The sequence below is a fragment of the Plectropomus leopardus genome, chromosome 8 (assembly GCF_026936395.1).
Source record: "Plectropomus leopardus strain MGB_pleo_1.0 chromosome 8, ASM2693639v1, whole genome shotgun sequence".
Lineage (NCBI taxonomy): Eukaryota > Metazoa > Chordata > Actinopteri > Perciformes > Serranidae > Plectropomus > Plectropomus leopardus.
Window position 1 is genome coordinate 11863480 of NC_142183.1, and position 21238 is coordinate 11884717.

The 21238-nt window shown below is 39.2% G+C and overlaps 1 protein-coding gene across 4 annotated transcripts in view; it reads right to left on the reverse strand.

Annotated features, from left to right (window-relative positions):
* LOC121948060 (ecto-NOX disulfide-thiol exchanger 2-like) overlaps window positions 1-21238 on the reverse strand; it is a 219905-nt gene that overhangs the window by 47139 nt on the left and 151528 nt on the right. For all 4 annotated transcript variants that reach the window (XM_042493314.2, XM_088080894.1, XM_088080895.1 and 1 more), the window contains exons 5-6: window positions 8759-8965; window positions 2332-2565 (exon numbers count right to left, since the gene is read on the reverse strand). In XM_042493314.2, the coding sequence (XP_042349248.2) occupies window positions 2332-2565; window positions 8759-8965 (441 nt within the window). The remainder of the gene's footprint in view (window positions 1-2331; window positions 2566-8758; window positions 8966-21238) is intronic.

The window sequence follows — 21238 nt, forward strand, 5'->3', positions numbered from 1 at the left end:
GGTAAAATCAATCAGCTCCTGTCTTTCCTATAAATATTTTTTGTAAACAACCCTTGCCAAGTGTCTGCAGAAAAGGTGAGCACGGTATTATATAGCTGCTGTTTAGAAAACTCAGGTTGTTTAGCAGTAATCCTGCTTTGTCTGGTGAATAATCAGATGATGTCAAGAGACTTTATTGATTTCTACTGTTGTTATTCCGCTGTGGTTGTCCTGTCCTCTGCGGCTTTGCTGGGCTGCTTACGAGTCAGAGGAGCATGGGAGGGAATCCGCTCCCTCACACAGACGTCAACACACTGCCTCAGACCTCCACAACACACACACAGAGTGGGGCACATGCATCATGTACACACACACACGCATAAACATTACTTAGCGTCTTTACAGATTGAGCAGCTGGGGAGGTTTATATTTATTTAAACCGGGTTCTGCAGATGCTCTCAATTTCTCTCTGTCTGTCTCTAACACACACACAAATGCATGTACACACACACACGCATGCACACACACACAGTGGGGTCCATCACACGACTTGCATGAATGATGATCTATCACAGCAACAGATATTGAATCAAGGTGTTATCTCATGAATCCCTGAGGTGTTCCTGTTTGTTTATAGGCAGACTCGGGTCTCATAATACATGGCTCCCTGCAGCGGCATTATTAATAGACAATCTGGAGGAATATTAGTGGTATTCGATCACTGACAATGCCCAGAGGCCAGATGGATTCAGAAAGTCATTTAATGGGTCTTCAGCTGAGGCATAAATATACAGATTAAAATACAAGAATTTATTAGTTTGGTTAACAGAAATAAATACCCCATTAGAAAACTTCTGGCCTCTTTGTTTGTCTGTGTTTTTCTTTTTATCCATAAGTCAGAGCTATTCTGACAAAGAACAGATGGGATAGTAACTTTAAATTTGCACAAAACGATCCAGAACATAACAATTTCACCAGCCAAAGAGATGTTATTTTGCTGCAGAGTGTGTCATTGAGTAAACAACCAAAAGAAGCTCTGTGAATGGCTGTAAGAAAAAGACTAAACCTGTAAAACATCCCGGTAAATGGTGCTGCAAAAATGTAATTTTCCTGGGAAGTCATCCACTGACATTTCTCAATTAATTTTGTTCTGCTGTGCTTTTCTTATTCAAACATAATGTGTATGAATTGAGAAATCACATAAAAGTTGGTCCAATCGCAAGAAAATGAGAAACATCAAACTTTCCTCCACAAATCTGACAAATAGAAACAATTGGTGGTCATTGAATGGTCAATTAGCAGATATGAATAAAAAGGCAAGGAAGGCAAAACCAAAACATTACCTACACTCCTCATGCAGTGGATCTCTTGAGCTATATTTGTGCCTTCCTGCTCTAAGGTGACAGTAAAGAGGGTGAGGACAGGGATGCCACTGGGGATCAACAAGGAATCTCTCACCACAGATGTTTGATTGCATTAAGAATTTAAATGGCCCGACAAGATTTTCTCACATCCCAGCAGCCCATTCAGCCCACCCTCTCCTTATATATGTGCTCTGAACACTGATGGGAACTATACTCAACCACACGCAGCATTTAAATATTCCAAATTATAGCACAACTCCTGGCAGTCAAGGAATATGATTAACAAGCGTCAAGTCACTTAAAATTCTCAGTAGGAAGCCGAAGTTTACGGCACTCAAATGAGAAAAAGTCTGTAGACACTAAGGAATACTTAATGAAATGTCAAGTGTGTTTAGATTACTGTCACTTCTGGCTTTAAATAAATTTAGAATCAATTTAATCAGATTTTCATACCTGCACAGGAGTCCATATTTGAATGCTCTGCACCAGCTTACACTTTGTACTGCTAAATATTTAAGTTATTTAATTAGAGCTGAAAGGATTAGCTGATTATTTGAATTGTAAATCAATGGAAAATTAATCAGCAATAATTTCGATAATGGTTTGATTGTTTAAGTCGTCAAGCAACAAGACAAACCCTGTCTGCACTCTGCCGCCACAGATTTTAGGCACAGTATTGAGTGCTTTATCAGCTCTCACAATACAACCAATACACAATTATTGGATTTATTCTCATAAAAAAGGAGAAAAACGACAAATCGTGTCGAGAATCAGAATCAGAAACTGCTGGATTGTTTAAAACAGAAGCACTCTGGTTCCATTTGAGTGGCATGAAACTGACAGTTGAAAAAAGAGGCTTAATTCTAATGTGTAGGTATCATGTTTATGACGTAAAAGCTGGGGCAGGCAATTTAATTTTTCCAGTGACTGTGGCTACACACTGTTGGTACACTCACTGTGTCTTCAAGTTTGATATTTGTCTACCAACCTTTGATCTTGTCTCCCAGCTCGCTGCACTCGTGCTCTGAGTAGTGGACGATGGGAGGAGGGGAGGGCGGCCGGAGGCGATCCTCCTCCATCTTGCGGCGGTGCCTCTCCTCTCTGGCCAACATGCGCTGCCGACACTCCCACTCGTAGAGGTCGTCTCTGGCCTGGGCAAAGTCCACGTGGAGACGGCCGGAGTCTTTTTTGTCAGTGCTGGAGCCCAAACGAATACGATAACCTGAAAGGAGAGGATTGAAAGGTTATGAGGCGAATCAAGATGAAGGTGAGATTTGGGGAAAAGATACATCGTAGAGATAGAGAGAAAAGAGGAGAAATGGAAGACAGCGGAGACATTTTATTGATTAGGTGAGGGTAGCAACAGTGTGAAATATCTATTCCTATCAATGGCTGCTGTGATTCAGATGTACAGTAAATAGACTGAGATAATAGACAGAATAACAAGCACAAATACGCAGATATACATAGATAGAAAGACAAAAGGGATAACACACACACACACACACACACACACACACACACACACACAGATGTATCTGACAAAGTTAAACTGATCAACCTGTCCTCATTTTCCTTCAGATAGGTGTGAACAAACTGATATACATCCTCTTTGTTCTCTCCATGTGTTCTGTTATTGCAGATACGCTCCAGGTGTGCAGATCGATACATAGATGGACACGAGCCGAGTGAGTCACTTGAGCTTTTTATTCTGTGCGTACATGGGAGTGAGACACTAATTACAGTGATAGCCCTGGATCACCCCGCTGCCTCTCACCTGACACTCAAAGCTTATTCCACTGGCTGTGTGTGGGCGTGAAGTGTAGTCGCACTCGTTCTGTTAATTGATTGGTCTAAATGATCCGTAAGGCTGGGCTGTTTACAGGAGGGTGTGAACTCCAAACTGGCAAACAAGCTTCGGCTACATCACATTCATCCCTTTTCATTTTAAAACAGCATTTTAACAATCTCTGTACACACAAGCACTTTAGTACAGTTTAAGAAATAATCTCCATCCATACTAAACATGCCTGAAATCTCAAAACCATTACCTTACATTGGGCATGCACATGCCAGGTGTAAACAGGAAGCACACTCTCTTCGCTGCATCTGGTTGCTTGGCTACGGAAAACATTACGCAGATGGCAAAAGCAAGACCAGAGGTCTCCTTTCTTAAACTGACAAAGATGTAGAAGTGTTACTCAAAGGATCACGAGGTGTTCAAGTCAGTGGAAAAGCTCTTGAGTCGTTGCAAAGCAAATACCACAACATATCAGGGTGTTACTGGGAGCATTATCCATCACCAGAGACACGGCCACCGCAAGGACAAAGGAGTACCCGCACATGAAGGATGAAATCCTTAAAAGACTTAGCTATAATGTTTTAATTGACATATCTCGACTAATAAAACCCAATCAGGAAGCAAACATGGACATCTGTGTTATCATTTTCAAAGTCTTAACCCATCAAGACTTAAAAACCACAGACTATAAAATATTGGATGTAGCTAATGTCACCCACTGGTTTGTAAACTGCCTTTCTGAAGATATCAGCATTTCAGCCACTACTTTCTTGTTTTTTGGAGCCAGAGTTGACCATCTTTGGACGAGAGGGTGGAGCTGTGGAGAAGCGGGGGGTGGATCTGACTCATAGACTTCAATGACGCTTTGCAGACAGCCTGTCACTCAAGTGGTCCAGACCTTTAATATGAGTAACTTAATAAATAATAAAATCTAAACAGTTGAGTTACCAAAAAAAAAAATCACCTGTTGTACAAATGTCACAAATCTTGAAATTACCTATACAGACCAAAACTGTTTTTTTTTTCCCTGTTTGCTTGTTTTACCAAGTTGTAAACATGTTTATTTTTGCTGTCAAGTGGAGATTTCAACGAGAGGGTCTATGGGGATTTAATCTGTTTTTGGAGTCAGCCTAAAGCCGCCACGTGATGAACTGCAGTTTTGTGGCACTTCTGCACTGACTTGATTGAAGTCTCAGAGGTTGCTGCTTGACCAAAACGCAGTCCTAGAGTTTTCAATTTAAAAACAGCTCAGCAATGTTTGCAAAGGTCTGCGTTTTAGGAGTTCAGAAATATAGTATAAAAACCAGACATAAATAGTTATGCATTATAAAATGAAAATATATTAGTGTGGATGTAGCCCACTGACCCAAACACACCAAACTGACATCAAAGCCTGTGTCTCTGCCATAAAAGTTTTACCTGACAATGTATCCTCAAGAACAGATTCAATAATATCCTACGAATTAGCGCCCAACAAATGACATTTCCTCCTTAACATACGGTTACATAATGAATGTAAAGTTACGAAGGTTAGGTTTAGGAAAAGAAACATAGTGAGGACATACCTTAAAATGACCTCACTTTAAAATGAGTTCACTTAGAGCTGACATGGATCCAAATACCCGTCTTTGTGGGAAAGTCTTGTGGAAAAATCTGGTTTTGTTGTCCATCCACCACCCCATCCTCCATCCTTGCAAGCCCGCTTGGGACTGCTTCCCTGTTCACTGCAAAAACTGCCGATCTAACCAAGTGTAATAATCTTATATTTAGATTAAAAAATCTAGTTAGTCTTGTTTTAAGTATAAATGGATTATCTAGTGCACACAGTTTTACTGGTTTTAAGACATCTTAACAAGCAAAATTTGCTTACTGCACTGGCAGCCAAATTTGCCTCTTTTAAGTGCAAGTATGCTTAAATCTAGGGTGTTTGGCCTTAAATTTGACAGGCCATTTTTGCAGTGTTCACTCTCATCAGTGCACCAGTTTGGGTGCATTATTTTTCGTAGGAAATTGCACATGAGTATGAAGACCGCCTGCACCTAAACATTTCCTCTCGACTCAAGTAAATCATTTGCTTTTCTCACTTCAATTTCTCTTCTCGTGCAGGGAGTTGAAATGCTCATCAGAGAAAGTTCTCTCACCAACGAGCTCCACTGTCTTCAGTGCTGGTTCAACATGCTGACTTGGCTGAAAAACAGCAGACAAGGGCTGACTAGTGCTAATGGTGTGGAACACACTGCCAAATCAAGGTTGCCAGATGCTCACTGATATCCACCAATGGCTGACCATCAGTGTCGTGTCAGAGCCCTAACGTATATTCTTTGTCATTAGCCCAAGGAGACACGCATACTTACATGTTTTTGTTTAAACACACTGTTTTAAAATGAAAACACATTAGTGTGGATGTATCTTTAGAAAGCCCTGGGCCAGCGTCTTCTCCAAATACATATGAACTCACACTCTCATCAGAGGAAAGTGGAGATAAAGTTGGATGTCAATGCGAGCGGTGGAAAGATATGAGTCTGAGTTTGTGGTTGTTTCTCGAGTCTCCTCTCCCTGCTGAAGGCTCTCGGTTCACTTCAATCTTTCATAAAGGGAGACTTCAGTGTGCCAAGGCTGCTGTAGCAGAGTGCATGTGTGTGTGTGTGTGTGTGTGTGTGTGTGAGAGAGAGAGTGTGTTTAGGGGAGAGGAGACCAGAGTGTTACTGAAAGTAGTATTTATGAGAAAGCTACACAGGTCTGTCATCTGGCTAATATATGGACTTATAGCTCCAGTCTTACTGTAGGGAAGAGGTAGATGAAATCACACACAGACTCACACACACATTAAATAATGCAGAGGGTATTATTGCAGCAGCTGGTCTTTTAAATGAGCTTTGTGAAGAGAGAATATATGGCCAGCCATTCACATCCAGAGATTTAGGCGTCTGTGCAGGAGAAGCTGCTGGAAGCAGATAAAAAAAAAAGAAGTAAAAAACCTTAAATTGGTGTCACATGATGAACAGAGAGACTTCTTCCTCTCAAGAAGCAGTTAAAGCAGAACCCCATTGGTGGGGTTCTGCTTTAACTGCTTGTAAATGAGGATTTTAAATGAGCGCAAATTAATTTGTCTGGTGGTGCGAGCCTATAAGAGTGACTGATATTTATACTAAAAGCAAATGACATCATGAGTCAGGAGGTACTGAGCTCAATCAATACCTGAATAATAGAGAAATTGCAAGATGATTTGGTAGTTATGACTCTGCCTAACAATAGCCTTGGCTATGTTATATACATTGACATCAAGGTTTTACAGGCTAACAAAACATGACTAACACAAGCAGCATTCACATATGGGATATACGCCCTAATGATGTCATGGCCTCCATATGTAGCAAAGAAACGGTTATTATTCAATATGATGGTTCGTTCACTTTGAAAGAAAGCCTATTGTATATGCTGTAGAAATTATGCATAAAATTCTGGCAAACTTGGCTGAGAATGACTTATTTTTATTAGTTTCATTTAACTGCAACATCAACATGCTTGTTAGATGCAAACAGTCTTTCAAAATAAATGTAGAAAATGAGTATATTGCCATATTTACCTTTATTTCCTTGTGCAACAAAAGCACGTGGTTACCTTTAGAAATAAACATTAGCAAAAGGAAAGTCTCCTTTCACTCGCCTCTGCAGGAGCTGCCCCTTTTATCCATCAATCAGATCTGATTGATCGATCTGACCAAAAAGTGATTGAAAGGAAGTTATAATCAAATAGTCTGTCGCTCAGTTATCTACCGCGCAAAAGCCCCCGAATCCAGAGAAGGGATGAAGAAAGATCACAAAGGGACATATGCGCAAACAAAAACACAAAACCTTTCAACCTTTCCTTTCCTCTCCTGATGGAGGCATATATTTCTGTGAGTTTAATTGATCATAGATGACACTATCTGTCTCGGAGCAGTCTGTATCCAACTCAAAACAGGACTAGGTCTTTTAAATTTAACCTCAAGGGAACCACATTAGTTTTCAAAAATGAAGAAGAAGAAAAGAGAATGTGTATCAATATTACATTGAGAGGTTAGGTATTGAAAACTGAGGATATTGTTTGGCTTATTAATTTCATGAAAATTTGGAATACATTTTGTTAGTAGATGTTTTCCCTTTAAATGGAAGGTTATGATTAAAGCCCAAGTTACTGAACATAGATAGACAGGGGGAACAAAGTTTTGTTACAGAAAGGCCTGGTGAGCGCCGAGTCTACATATACTGTCACACAAACACCTCTTTCAAGTCTCTGATGCCTGTGGAGACTGTTTACAGTAAAAACACCATTAAGAAAGTAACATCTAACAAAGCTATCTCCGCTGGGAACCTTTTGCTCATCACATTCGCTTCAGTCACAGATATCAAAGAATGTAATCATTGTGATTACGCAAAAGTACTTCCTGTTCTATAATAAGACAAGGTCAATTTGAGGCTACCTGCATGTAACATAAAATCTATAAATATGTGCGTAGAGCATCATCGCTTTGTCTCACAAAGTTAACGGAAGAAAACACAATTTCAAGTGTTGCAAGGGTGTGACATGACAGATTCATCGGGCATTAACATCTTACGCCAAGAATAAATCCAGAACTCCACTTCTCTTTTACCTTCCTAGATGTATCTGATGGATGCCACAGTGCTTCTTTAACATTTACACCACTTACATACTTCAACGAAGGAAACTAAAGAAGCAGAATGGTTAATTATGTCAGCGGCAGCATTCAAATTTTGTGTTGATGCCGCAGTTATTGGGGGGCACATGGCAAGTCCCAATACAAACCATCATATCTGTGTTGTTCCACCTTTGACTGAAAAATTATTCCACAAAAGACAAAAAACACACATTATCTGCAATTGACTAATAATATAGGCTATATATTCAAATTCAATTACACCAGTTAGCCAATTACAACTAAGTTAGAGATGCACAAATAATAAATGATTGTATAGTATATTCACAAAGGATTGTCACTGATATAGTAGCAGGAGTCCATTAATTTTGTCTTAATCTGGCTTCCAGACCTGCACAACGCTCAAGCTTCATGTCCTGTGTTGTTCACTTCCAAACTGTTTGTATGGAGTGCAGCAAACTTTCCATCTATCTGTCCATCCATCCCCTCCATCTATTTATCCATCTGTCAGGGTGTACTGGGTGAATGTGTGAGGCAGGAGAATTGTAGCGCTGAATGATGGATATCAGCCCTTTCATTTCCATCAGAGTAAAGGTTAACAGCTCATCATTCTTCCTCCACCTGAGGTGAAGGAGTGCCGCGGCACTGATAGCGGTGGACTGACAATACAAGCGGTCTCTACAGATTCAATATTGTCCAGGCAAGTGAGAAAGAAAGCTGTTATCCTCTGACCTTTAAGCCCAATGTAAACCAACACATATCTAGAAACAAGGTTAAGGCTTGTTGGGGTTTCCATTGCACATCAGTGAGGATTTGACATGAAAACAACAAACCATATGTGTGAAAGAAGGTTTGCTGGACATAAATTGTCCCTGCTCTAATAAAAAGACAAAGATGAGCAATTAGAAACTGGTGAAAAAAAGAGTTCACAGTGGTTTAAGAGTGAATATATCTTACCAGAGAGGAGGAGGGCCTTGTCCACAGTGAACTCCTCAGCAAATCGGATGTGGCAGAAGTTTTTTTTGCTCTTTCTGATGGCAGCGATATCCCCACACTGTCCGAAGACCTCCACGATGAGCTGCTCTGTGGCATTCTCAGGCAGACCGCCGACAAATACCGTCTTACACCCTGGAGGGCGTTCCCTCGTTGCCGGAGGCGGAAGGTCTGTCAAACATGGAGAAGTAGAGAAAAGAGACAAAATTATTTCAATTGAAGGCACAACCTTCTATGCAGCAAAAATGTAGCTCCAGGAAATCCACTGAAAACATACATATTACAACTGGTTGATTGGCACTCGGTTTTAATAATGAAAGATTTCAGAATACATCAGAATATTTCAAGGTTATTTTGAGCAAAGCCATCTGGATTCAGTCTACTTTCCAGTTTCAGTCCAGCTTAGTTGGCTGGGCTTGATTTGCATTGCTTTCCAAAAAGTCAATTATTTTCTGAGGTCGACAATCTGCCTTTCAAAATCTGCTGTAGGTTGTGATATGCTCTCAATTTTGCTTTCCATTAATTCAAACAACCACAATCTTAACCAGTTTGGCATTTTCAATGCACTCAGCACAGAAAGAAATAGAGGTAACAACCCCTTATGCATGATTTAAAGTAAAACATGCTGTTAAATAGATCAACAATAGGATTGTCCAGAGTTTCTAATATATTATGTTGACAATAACAAAGTAAGATAACACATTACTAGTAGGATTTCCAGTAATAACATTTTATTTACCAGTCACTCCGGGTATGGTGATGCTGCAATTGTGACAATAAATGCAAATTCAGCCAATCAATTGAGTCCAGTCAACACAACTTCACTACAAAATGGACTATTTAAAAATAACTATTTAAAATGTGTACAGTCTCACTTCACTGTAGAGCTGTGTGCAGTGTATTGTTTAGTCAGTCACTTTATCATGAGACTACTGCTGCAGTACCAGAGCTCTGTATCTGAGACAGCATAACACACACAGAGACAGGGCTAACTGCTAGCATCACACAGCTAACCTTACCCAACAGTAATTAGTGGGTTTAATAACAATTTCATTGCAAAAAAACCCCCCAAAAACTATAGCAACTTGCATTTTCTTCAGAAAAGCTGCCTTGAAACAGCCCTGATGATCCAAGAGGGACTGATTAATATGATTAATACTAATTTCATTCTTCATTCATCTGGCATATCGTCTGCCAGTGCACCACCAGAAAAAAATTTCCCCAGAGTTATGTGTTTTATTTATGTGTCTTGTCACGCCACATCTGCGTTTAGCCATCGAATGTGCGTTTGCATGTTTGACCACACCACACACCTACATCGTCAACAACATTCTGCTTTTGCTTTTAACGGCTGTGTGAAATACATGGGGAGAAGGAGATGGGCTGTGACTTATTTTTTCCCAGTCCAAGTGATCTACATATCTGGATGATGCCGTTAAACATGCGTTACAATGCTGGATGTGTTTTTGTTCACATTCTACAACAGCAACATCAACACACTGTCCCTGTCACACAGCTCTTTCTCAGACTGTGACTGACTTCCATGCAGACCTACTCGTTGTGCTAACCTCAACATTGATCCATTGTGTTTCATATAATAGGCCAACAAATATTGATCCCTATGTCATAATTTATCACACTTTGATCCTCTGTCTGTTTGCTCGTCCTTTTGTCCAAGGCCATCAGTTTATTTAAAAAGGTTTAGGCTATTTAACTGTTTTATATCATCATGCTATTGTTAATGTATGAGGTGATTTTTATATATTTTAATGCATGAATGCACCGGACCTTCACACCAGAGGAGAGCTTTCATTAGGCTGTACATTTTCTCCTAACACTGGATTTGTACATTACTGAAGTGCAATAAACTCAAGCTTCTGTACTTTTATTATTGCAATTAAGCAACACGACCCTCCTCTATGTTATTATGTTTAGTCTTACTCTAAGGGTATTCTGATGAAAGTAATGCAGGGTAGTGAAATCAATAATGCATTATCTACACAGGCAGTAAAATTGTTAAGTAACTTACTGCTTTCTAATGAAAGTAACTAGCAAAATGTATTTCATTGCATTTTGAGAGAAACGTTCCCAACACTGGTCATTTAAAAACTTCAATCAATTTCAGGTTTCAGGTAAGCACAAATAAATCTTTCTTCACCTTCAATAAATCCCAAAACGTCCACTGTTCATTCACAACTTAATCCAACAGTGCTTACACTCAAACTGAAAATTTAACTGTACCAACAGCAGGATTTTATGCCGTGAGCATTTATGAATTTTCTTCAGAAAAATATTGCCCTTACTAGTTCAATATAAACCCTAAAATAGTTGGATTCAAGAGTGAAACAAATCCTCATGAAAAAGATATAAAAGTTTTAGTATGAAGCTGAAACAGCAGAGGTAGCCATGATGATGTCTCTTCTCTCCCTCAGTCAAGTCCATTATATATAACACTTTAACATGCCATCAAGCTAGGTGCTTTAAATGACTCTATATTTATGCTACATTATAAAAATGAAAGCTGGATGTTGCAAGTGTTTCTTCTTGACATTTATAGGGCTAATTTATTTCCACATCTTTTCCCTCCTTGTAATGACATGCTTTGAGGCAGACGAATCAGCTGTGAGAAACCAATAAAATCATACTTTAAAGGTTACCCGAGAGAGTCAATTTTATTTACATAGCCCAATATCGCAAATCACAAATTTGCCACAAGGGGCTTTACCATCTGTACAGAAAGCAGCCCTTAGACTTTTGATTCAGATAAGGAAGAAAAAAAGCACCTCCTCAAATGGGTAAAAGGAGTAAGAAACCAGGAAGAGACAGTTGATGTGACTGCACACAATAAACAAAAATATTAAAATTACAGTCTGGACAATAAAGATGACAATATTAAATATCTATCAGTGTATAGATAGAGAAATTGTAAACATACAATACAAAAATATGGATATCAAGCAACTTCCAAGTGCCTTAAAACAGATGGGATGGGAGCCACTTTTGCCACATATTTGTTAAACATAAGAAGCACCTTAAAATTTGATCTGATATGGATTGGGAGCTAGCTACGTAGCATAATGCAGTCTTTTTTCAGTTTAAGCTAAAATTCTGACAACAGATTGTTAAAATAATGAAGTCTAAATGTAAAATAAAAAATGTGAATTTGTGTTTCCTCTTCAGAGATGGACGAAAAATTCAGACATTTAGCCATGATGTGTAGGTAAAAAAAAAAGACGATCATGGTGATATCTTTAATGTGGTAATCAAAACAAAAAGATTTGAATTAAGCCTAGTCTCCACAGCACTGTACATGTCAGTGCTAGAGAAAGGTCTAGAAGCACATATTATTCTGCTCTAAGGGAAAAATGCTGCAGGTTGTATTTCTTTAAACCAATGATAATTGGCTGGGTTGGGCTAAGCCCAGGTTGCAGTGATGGTACCCTTGCAAAATAGTGTCTGGGAGTGGGAGGATGTGGGGAGGCAAGCACAGTTATTTAATAGCTCCACAAAAGAAAACACCACAAAAAAAATGCTCAACTGAGCGATTCAACTATTACTAATAAAAAAAGACAAACTGTATTTGATAACTGGTGCCCTGACTATACTTTAGCTCTAAAGGAGCCCACTTGACACAAAAAACTACAATTTGCTCGCTGTACGTGGCTCTTGCAGAAGATTGTTAGGGCGATACCACAAGCTCTTGTCTAGTGGAATTGATATGTAAATTGGTGAAGACGTTGCTGGTGTATTTCATTGCCAGCATGAAAAGATCAAGTAAATCAACTTTAAGTGGCCATGTCAAAAACACAGATCAACATTAGGCATGAGATTCTTCAAGATTAAGTCTGGGCCTTTATGAGGTGCACTCACAAGTTGTTTTATTTGTTGTAGATCTTTACAACAATTCACTGAAAGAACAAAGCAAGCATGCCTTAAAACATGATCAAAATCTTTATCAAAATTGTCATTTTCAGCATGTAAGTTGTTAGCTCACAGTTTATTGTTGTTGTTTCCTGTTGTGGAGGAGATTTGGAGGCAGTAACAAGCAGATAGAGAAATAGGGGAAGAATGCTGGTCAGTTGCAAGTTTATAGCCACAGTCTGTATCCAGTGAGTTAGACTAAATTAACGTAACATAAATATTTTTTCGCTTCCTCTCAGTTTTATTAGAATTTAGGAGCAGGACATTAAATGCAATCCAGCTTTTCACAGCAGACAAGCAAGCCCTTATCTAATAGTTTGGGAAGGATCATCCTGTACAGGCACATACGGCAGAGTATCAGCAGCATATAAGTGGTCACTTATTCCATGACTGCGTGTAATTTTGCCGAGAGGTGAAATAAAAAGAAAGAAAAGCATATTGAAAGTTAGATTACAAATAGAATATTTTGTTAACTTATGCATGCAATGTCTGGTTACCTTAGATATTTTATTTTCTAAGCCTTCATCAGATGCTTTTTCAGACAGTTCATCTCTACCAGTGGTTGTGATGAGAATTTTTTTTCCCACATATTTAGGTTAAAACAGGAAGTAGGAGTAGGTTGGTGGGGGAGAGTCTCAAATTTGCAAACTGGTCATAACCAGCTTTATTATGATGTGAAGATTTCCCTGGCTGAACAACTTAACCAAGCAAGTGGACTCCAAATCCTAACTACAAACCGAGAAGGCTCTTTAATCACCTGCAGCCTCTGAGCACAGAGTCTCTAATGTCAAACTTGACATGAACACCTGTTTATATTCTTAGAAAATACAGTGGCGTCTATTCCCGTAGGGTGAAGGCTGTCTTCCTCTAGCAGGTCATGGTGACTCCAACCAAATCCTGCTCATTCTAATAAGCAGCCAGAGTTTCAGTGATGCAAGGCTACTTTCTAAAGGGTAATGATGAGATGCACAGCAGGAGAAATATTCCTCTATGGCCATACCATGATGGAGAGTGATAACATGAAACAATATGCTTGACTCACTGTTACATTACAGAGATAATCACGTCATGCCATCCCTAGCATGAAAATCAAATCCTTCTGTCCAGAGAGAGGTTGATCCTTTTGTGTCGATCGTTTGAAGCATGAAGGACGTTACTGACTGAACAAAGATAAATGTTGACTGATGTAATCCCAGAAAGATGAGGCTTTCCATGGATGATATGAGTGACTGGTTAAGTCTGCTCAGGGGAACCAGGGAAATTGATTGATGCTAAGCCATCTGGGCTTTAATGTTAGCGTGCACTGTCATCTAACCTAGAAAAGATGAAAGCTCAACTCAAGTTTGGTGTCACTATGATTGGCATATTGAGTGTGCCCTCATTGATAAAAATGTGCTGCACAGAATATTCAAAAAACATCTTAGTATATAAAAAACAATACAATTTAATAGCAGCACAAATTGAAATGTCAAAAGTCACCATAAAGCTGAATCAACATCTCTACTAAACAATTTCAATTATAACCTTCATGAAGATGGAATTTATTGCAGTGTTGTTCTACTAGACTGTGTTAGTTTTAACTTCCAATAAACTGGCAACTGAGTGGATTTCTCTGTAAAACAGAAAACAAAATACTACAGATATTGATGTAATGTGAGCTTGATACTTAAAACCAGAAAGTGCAGTAAGTAGAGCTCAGATCTCCACCAGGTGGCAATCTGGACAGTTATAATGTAATTCCAGCAAACGTGCAGCAGCGTGTCTCAAAAGCCTCCAAGGAACAAATAAAAATACATGTCTCGTCTATTTTTAACGGAGCCACGGGGCGCTGCACAGAGCACATCGAATTCTCCTGCTGACAGGCGCTGTATGTGAAATATAGATATGGTATGATTATGAGCTTCAATGCATTTTCAATGACTAAAACACTGCCACAAATCTTTGATCCATGTCACTTCTTAGATTTGTCTGCATGCTACAGCACAACAAGGTAGGAAAAAAACAATGAACACAATTAAAAGAGACACCAAAAATCCCCAAACCATAAATCTGTTTAAGGTAGAAGCACACATTTTGAGGAAAAATAACCAATTAAACAAAATCTGCAAGTCTCCAAACTAGAAGGGCAAAGCGCTCTGCTTCTGAAATGCTCTTGGTGTGGTATCATGGCGTATGGTGGACAAAACAAAACCGGGTTGCAAGCAGACCCTTACAGTCAGTGAGTTATTCATCTTGTGAAGTAAACTGAACTACAGCTGTGAAAGCAACAGGTTAAAATGTTGTGTAAATGTTTTAAGGATTTGTACTCATGTGATGCACTTGAAATATGACAATAAAAATAACATCCTATTCATACAGCAGCCAGCATAAAAGTACAGTGAAATTTGCTGACTGACACACAGAACAAACTGGACCAAGCGGTTATGTGTAAAATACCTCAAGCAAAGCTGAAATGTAGGACTCCTGTACACTTTCAGCTGCTGAAACCACTTTCCCATGGCTACAAAGCCGTGGCCTAAAATCATACGACTTCCCATCAATCATCTCCTAAATTAGAAAAAAAAATACAGTGTATTTTTCATTCAGTACTCAAAGGGCTGGACATGAAATTTTAAATTATGGGCCCAAGAGGAGCCATTATCAAGTCCTGTAGCTTTAGTGCTGGAGAGCCTGTAGCAAAGTTATGGTAAAACACATCAAAGGTTCTTTATGGCTTTGTCCTCCTCATGTCACAGCTTGCTCTGGCACATGGCCCAAATGCCTTCGTCCCCTGACCTTGGCGATGATGATGGCATTAAAACTGGAGCATGCACATACTCACGGCAGCTCTCTCACTTGCACACTCAAAGCTGGAAAACACACACACACACACACACACACACACACACACACACACACACACACACACACACACACACACACACACACACACACACACACACACACAGAGGCTCTAGGACAACACCAAGGTGATCGTTTCCCTTTGCAGTCAGCTAAAACATGCTGCGCTTCATTGCGCGATTCAGCATTAAATTACAATTTGCGAGGAGGACAATATAAAAGGACAACAAGGTAACAATGTGACATTTAGCTGACATCCTTGCTTCATAAAAGCCCGCCTTTAAAAAACAACATTTTTCCAGACACACCAGAGATGTGACTGCATTACCAAATGATTGGCTTTGAAAGGAGGATGAAATCCATAGTGGGGACTTTTTAGAAATGTAGGCACGTCGACAGCGGGGTTCTGAAGGGCATCTTTGGTCTTTTACTTGAGGGTAATTACAGACAGACAAGTCTGACATCGATGAAAAACTGTTGGAAAAAGAAGAGCCGGAGGAACTGATGACCATTAAAGACACTCACAGAGTAATTCCCTGAAGCAGCGAATGAAATTCAGCATTACAGGGCCAGAGATGAGATTGGGTATACGGGACAAATGAAGAAGAATACAGAGAAAAAGTTTAATCAAATCCTAAGTTTTTCTTTGTTTAGAGAAGAGGAAAAAGTCCAAACCCTGTGTGAATACAAAAACTGGGGCTTCTGGAGACAGTGCTTTTTGACAGAATGTGCTTTTTGCAATGATACATAGATGAACAGTCATTACTGTCAAGACAAATCAACGATTGTGCATTAATGGAGCACAATTCTTTATGAATAATCAAGTATTCAAACAGAATGTTCAATTTTGATAGTCTTCAATTGTTGAAGTCATAATTACCAACTGATTGTGATACGATTTGCTGATTTCTTACTGCTATATGTGCTTTTACATATTACATCTTGTTTTATCAACCGTTGGTCACATGCATCAAGCAATCTGTGGATGTTGCTGTGGACTCAAAGAATTAGTGATGATAGATCACATTTCATAGTGTAAATGATTAATCGAAAATGATTAACAGTTCAACCGATTATTAAAAATAAACTGTTTAAAGTAAAAACAGTCAAAACTGATACAAGCAGAACCAGCAACCCTGCCTCCTACTGATTACATTTGCAGACATTTTTTTATATGTCTATAATTACATTGTGGTATAAACATAGTTGCTTCCTGGATTATAATAAGAGACGATGTTTCTTTGGGTTAATGAAACAAAAAAATTATGCACCGCGCTGGCTTCGCAGGAAGGCGTATAGTGCAGGACTGTGTCACCATAGAGTTTGCTTTCACACTTGTCTGTGGTTATGTTTAGGCAGCAAAAGCACTTCAGTAAAGGTTAGGAATAGGGAAAGATTGTGATTTAAGTTAAATGGTAAATGAAAAACATTTAAACAAAACATTTTCAATGTTTCAAATCAGTTGTATAGAAATGACAGTTTTTGGAAGCAGGGGCAAATCTGCCAACATTAGGCTGTGAAAGAGAGGGGGATTTTTTTAGGGTATCAACGACTGGCTTACCTCAAAGCTCCTGCCCAAAATCACCCCACACTACAGGTGAATAGAATAAATACAGGGATGAGAGAGAAAAATTACTTTTAATTAGTGTCAAAATCAAAGCCAACGGTAAAACAAAAATACAAAATGAACAAGAAAGTGTATAAAAAGTTTTTACTGAGTCTTAAAACTAACTTACTCGGTTACTCGGCTGTAGGCTTCATGTGTGGTAGCCAGAGACAGAAAGAGAGCAGGTCAAACGCTGGTTGAATGCTCATCTACAAGTCAGCATTATATACATCTGATGTTTGAATGTATGAGGCACCATCTAACCATTGCACAATAGACTAGCCTTCAACTACCAAGTAGAATAGTGATGAACTATTGATTGACCTCACATACAAACCCTCACCTCAGATAAAAATATAGCTTTGTCTCTCATACACAAGCAGCGAGAGAGAGAGAAAGTTGAAACCAGAGATATCTCTTTTGATTCCATATTTCGTATTCTTACTTCCTTTGCCTACATTACCCAAGCTGCAAGTCTCAAGCAGAGATGAGAAGCGGGCTACACGGTTGACTAATTTCTTTCTAACTCTTCTTTCTGACTTTCTAAATGACATCAATTGGGGCAATTCATTGGATTTTGCACAGCTCTCTGTGGTGCCACAAAATTCTTTTTATAACTTGAATAAAGATATGCAAACAGACCCTGGTGTGAAAAATGGGCACACTTGCATTTTAAGGCGCTAATTGCAGTGACACCAACATGCCAACAAAGCATAGTTAAATTTGAGTCTGACAGAGAGAGGGAAAGACAAGGCAAAAGATTAGTATAATGAAAGCTGCAGAGTTGTTGTTCCTGTACATGCATCAAATGATAAATCGAAATGTATTAAGGAACTACTAGACAAATTATTTTGAATTCAGCAAGACAGATAAATAGAATTCTTTTTTTAGGATGGATATGATGACATATGATTTTGTATTAATGTATTGTTGTTTATTGTGTCTTTATTGACACTAAAAAAGCTTATATTATTTATACAGCAAATTTATAACACACACAAACATGGATGGATGGATGGATGGATGGATGGATGGATGAATTGATGGAATGGATGATGGACGAATGGATGGAATGGAATGATAGATGGAATGTGATGGAATGATAGATGGACTTGAGTGGAATCGAATGGAATGGAACAGAATGAAACGGAATGGAATGAAATATGATGGAATGGTGGATAGAATGGAATGGAATTGAACAGAATGAAATTAAATAGAATGGAATAATGGATGGATGGATGGATGGATGGATGGATGGATGGATGGATGGATGGGTAACCAAAGAGGAATCCCAAGAATTTCACTCATCAAGTCTGACTTTCACAAACACTTAGAGACAATCTTTAAAAGCCATAAACATAAAGGGATCTAAATCTTGATATATAGGCCTTTAAAGGTAGGCAATTACTAATTAAACGAGGAAAGTTTCAAAAACAAAAGTAATCATGCACATCTAAATTAAAAAAAAAAAAAATACAGGAGAAACGTAAAGATAAAGACACGCACATGGCTAAAGCCTGGTAGAGAGAGAGGCACAGTTCTGTTCAGCTAAAGGTCAATGAGGAGGAAGCTGCATGTAAAGGCCAAAGTGGAGTAGCTGGGGGTCCTGCTTCCTGTGATAGCCACCATATGCAACCTGCTGCCCTCTATCCCCATCACACACACACACGCACGCATGCGTGCGCACACACACACACACACACTGCTATCGTCTGCTGGACACATAACAAATACCTTGGGAAATAGAGCACTGACTCACAATCATGCTCCAACTTCACACACTGAGAAAAAAAACACAGCTGAAAGCAGCATTTCTGTGCATGTTTTCCATTTCTGTTCCCAACACACACATCCTATATAAACATCCTCTGATACTGCTTTATAAAATATAAATAAATAAAAGAAAGGCACATGTCAGCTATCTATTGTGACCCCTGCGGTGTCCCTTGTGGTGGCGCTCTATCATGCTGTGGCCCCCTCAGAAGGACCCAAGAGGCCTCAATTACAGCCAAAAATCTACAAGTGAGCAGAGAAACCTTGTCAATGGCTCGGCTGTGGGTGAACGTCTTCCCATCTGTTTAAATGAATTGCTGTGTTAAAATTCTTCTCAGCAATGCTGCTATTTAGATGACACTTTCCCTTCTTTTTCTTAAAAGAATGTCTCCCACTGAGGAATGTCTTCTTATTGGTTTCAAAGGACAGTTTTGACACCCTCTTGGTCCATTGTGGAAGGCAACAGCAGCGTCTTTCAAAGAAAGGGGGGAAAAAGTGCTTCTCTTTCATGTTGGGAGTAAATTGGCTTCCTCTGAAGACTAACTTTTCGACCCACTCTCGCTCTTCTTGCCTCAAAGATGACATAAAGGGAAGGAAATGAATAGAAGGACACAGATGGTTTGAGAGAAAAGGTGAGCGAGAATGAAACTGCGGAGTCTCAAAGACGTGTGAAGACGATGCTGTGGAGAAGACGGAGGGAGGGGTTAAAGCAAGAGATTTTGTTCAAGCAGCTTAATGGGTGCCCCATGTTATATCTTAACACGCCATTGGGTGGATGCTTTTATCCAAAGTGCTTTACAAGTAGCATGAGTGCTTAAATTTTGTGTGAGAGAGACCCATAGGGGATGGAGTCCTTAACCTCAGCAGTGTACGTGCCATCTGTACCCGCTGAGCTGCATATGAATCCCTGTTAAGGATTCCTCTTCGTCTTTTTAATCTCTCTTTAGCTTCTTGGCTGTTTATTGTCTTTTGTAAAACACACAATAAAACGACTTAGAGGGTGAGGAGAAGGCTTGAAGGGAAGAAAGTCTTTCAGTAACGGGGCTCTTAAGGACTTCGATTCTGTGCTAAGATGAAGACAAAAGGGGAAGAAAATGTGAAAGTGCTCACACAGGGAAAGAATGTAACCTTGGGTCATACAGTGAGTGTTTACAGCAGGTTTTTGTGTTTTTGTGTGTTGAGCATTTTACAATCAGACTCCTTATTCACCCTCAGGATTAGAATGAACTCTGTCTAAGGTACACTGTGTTTCTTCCATGTGCTCATCTCTGATCACAAAGTTCGGGTAAAGGCCTAAAGGTGCAGGGGAAATATTAATTAATTTACCGCGTGTGATAAATTTTTCTGTCTGCATTAAAGCGTGAGAGTGATGCTTTATACTCAGGGTGAACACTGAACTCAAACACACTTGGTATCAAAGGCAGACTCCCACGCTGGTTGTAGAGAGGAGCTCTCACTGATAGTCTGGGTTGAAATTGATGTGTTCTCCATCTGACGTGTGAGGCTGCCTTGAAAAGCCTCCAGACAGACAGTTTTCTCTGACGGAAGAGAGAAAGTTCCTCCTGAAGGGAGTCAACACTGGGATCACATTTAATTATTTACAAGACGAAGAGTGAAGGATATGTTTTATTTTGCTGTTTACTGCGAGATATTAATTTATCTTGATGTAGTAACCTAATACTCACTGAGAAAGCATTTAGTTTTGTTTATTTGCACAAGTTAATATCAAACAGATGGCATATAAATTACTGAAATCATTAAATAATGTAATACACAGGATTTTAAAGCACAGATGAATGTCCTTTTAAAATATATTCTGTGTGACTTTGGGCAGAGTGTAATTTCAACCAAATGAGAAAAAGAGTTCATTAATCATGACTGATACATCTGATCAGCCCGGTTCACAGAATAAAATGTTGGAATTGTATGTTTCCGCAAACTACAGACATGTTACATTTGTGTGTTTCAAATGTATGACGTAAATCAGAATCTCATCAGGAGGACGAGACAACAATGGATGGCGTGACATCTCTGTGAAATGGTTGTCAAGCAGCAGACAGCAGCAGGCCAACAAAATCGACAAAAGGTCAGGCCATTTCCAGCCATGTTTGTAGCACAAAAACAGGCATATGTAGAGCCAAAAGTCGGTACTTTGTAATTGAGAAAGGGGATATTTCTTAACATCCGGTCAGGACATTTCCATCCGTGTCTGGAGTAATAATAGTAAATGGGTACACACTGGGTATTTTTAACAGGTAGGGGCATTTTCAGATGTGTTTGTAGTGACAAAAACTGGTATTTTC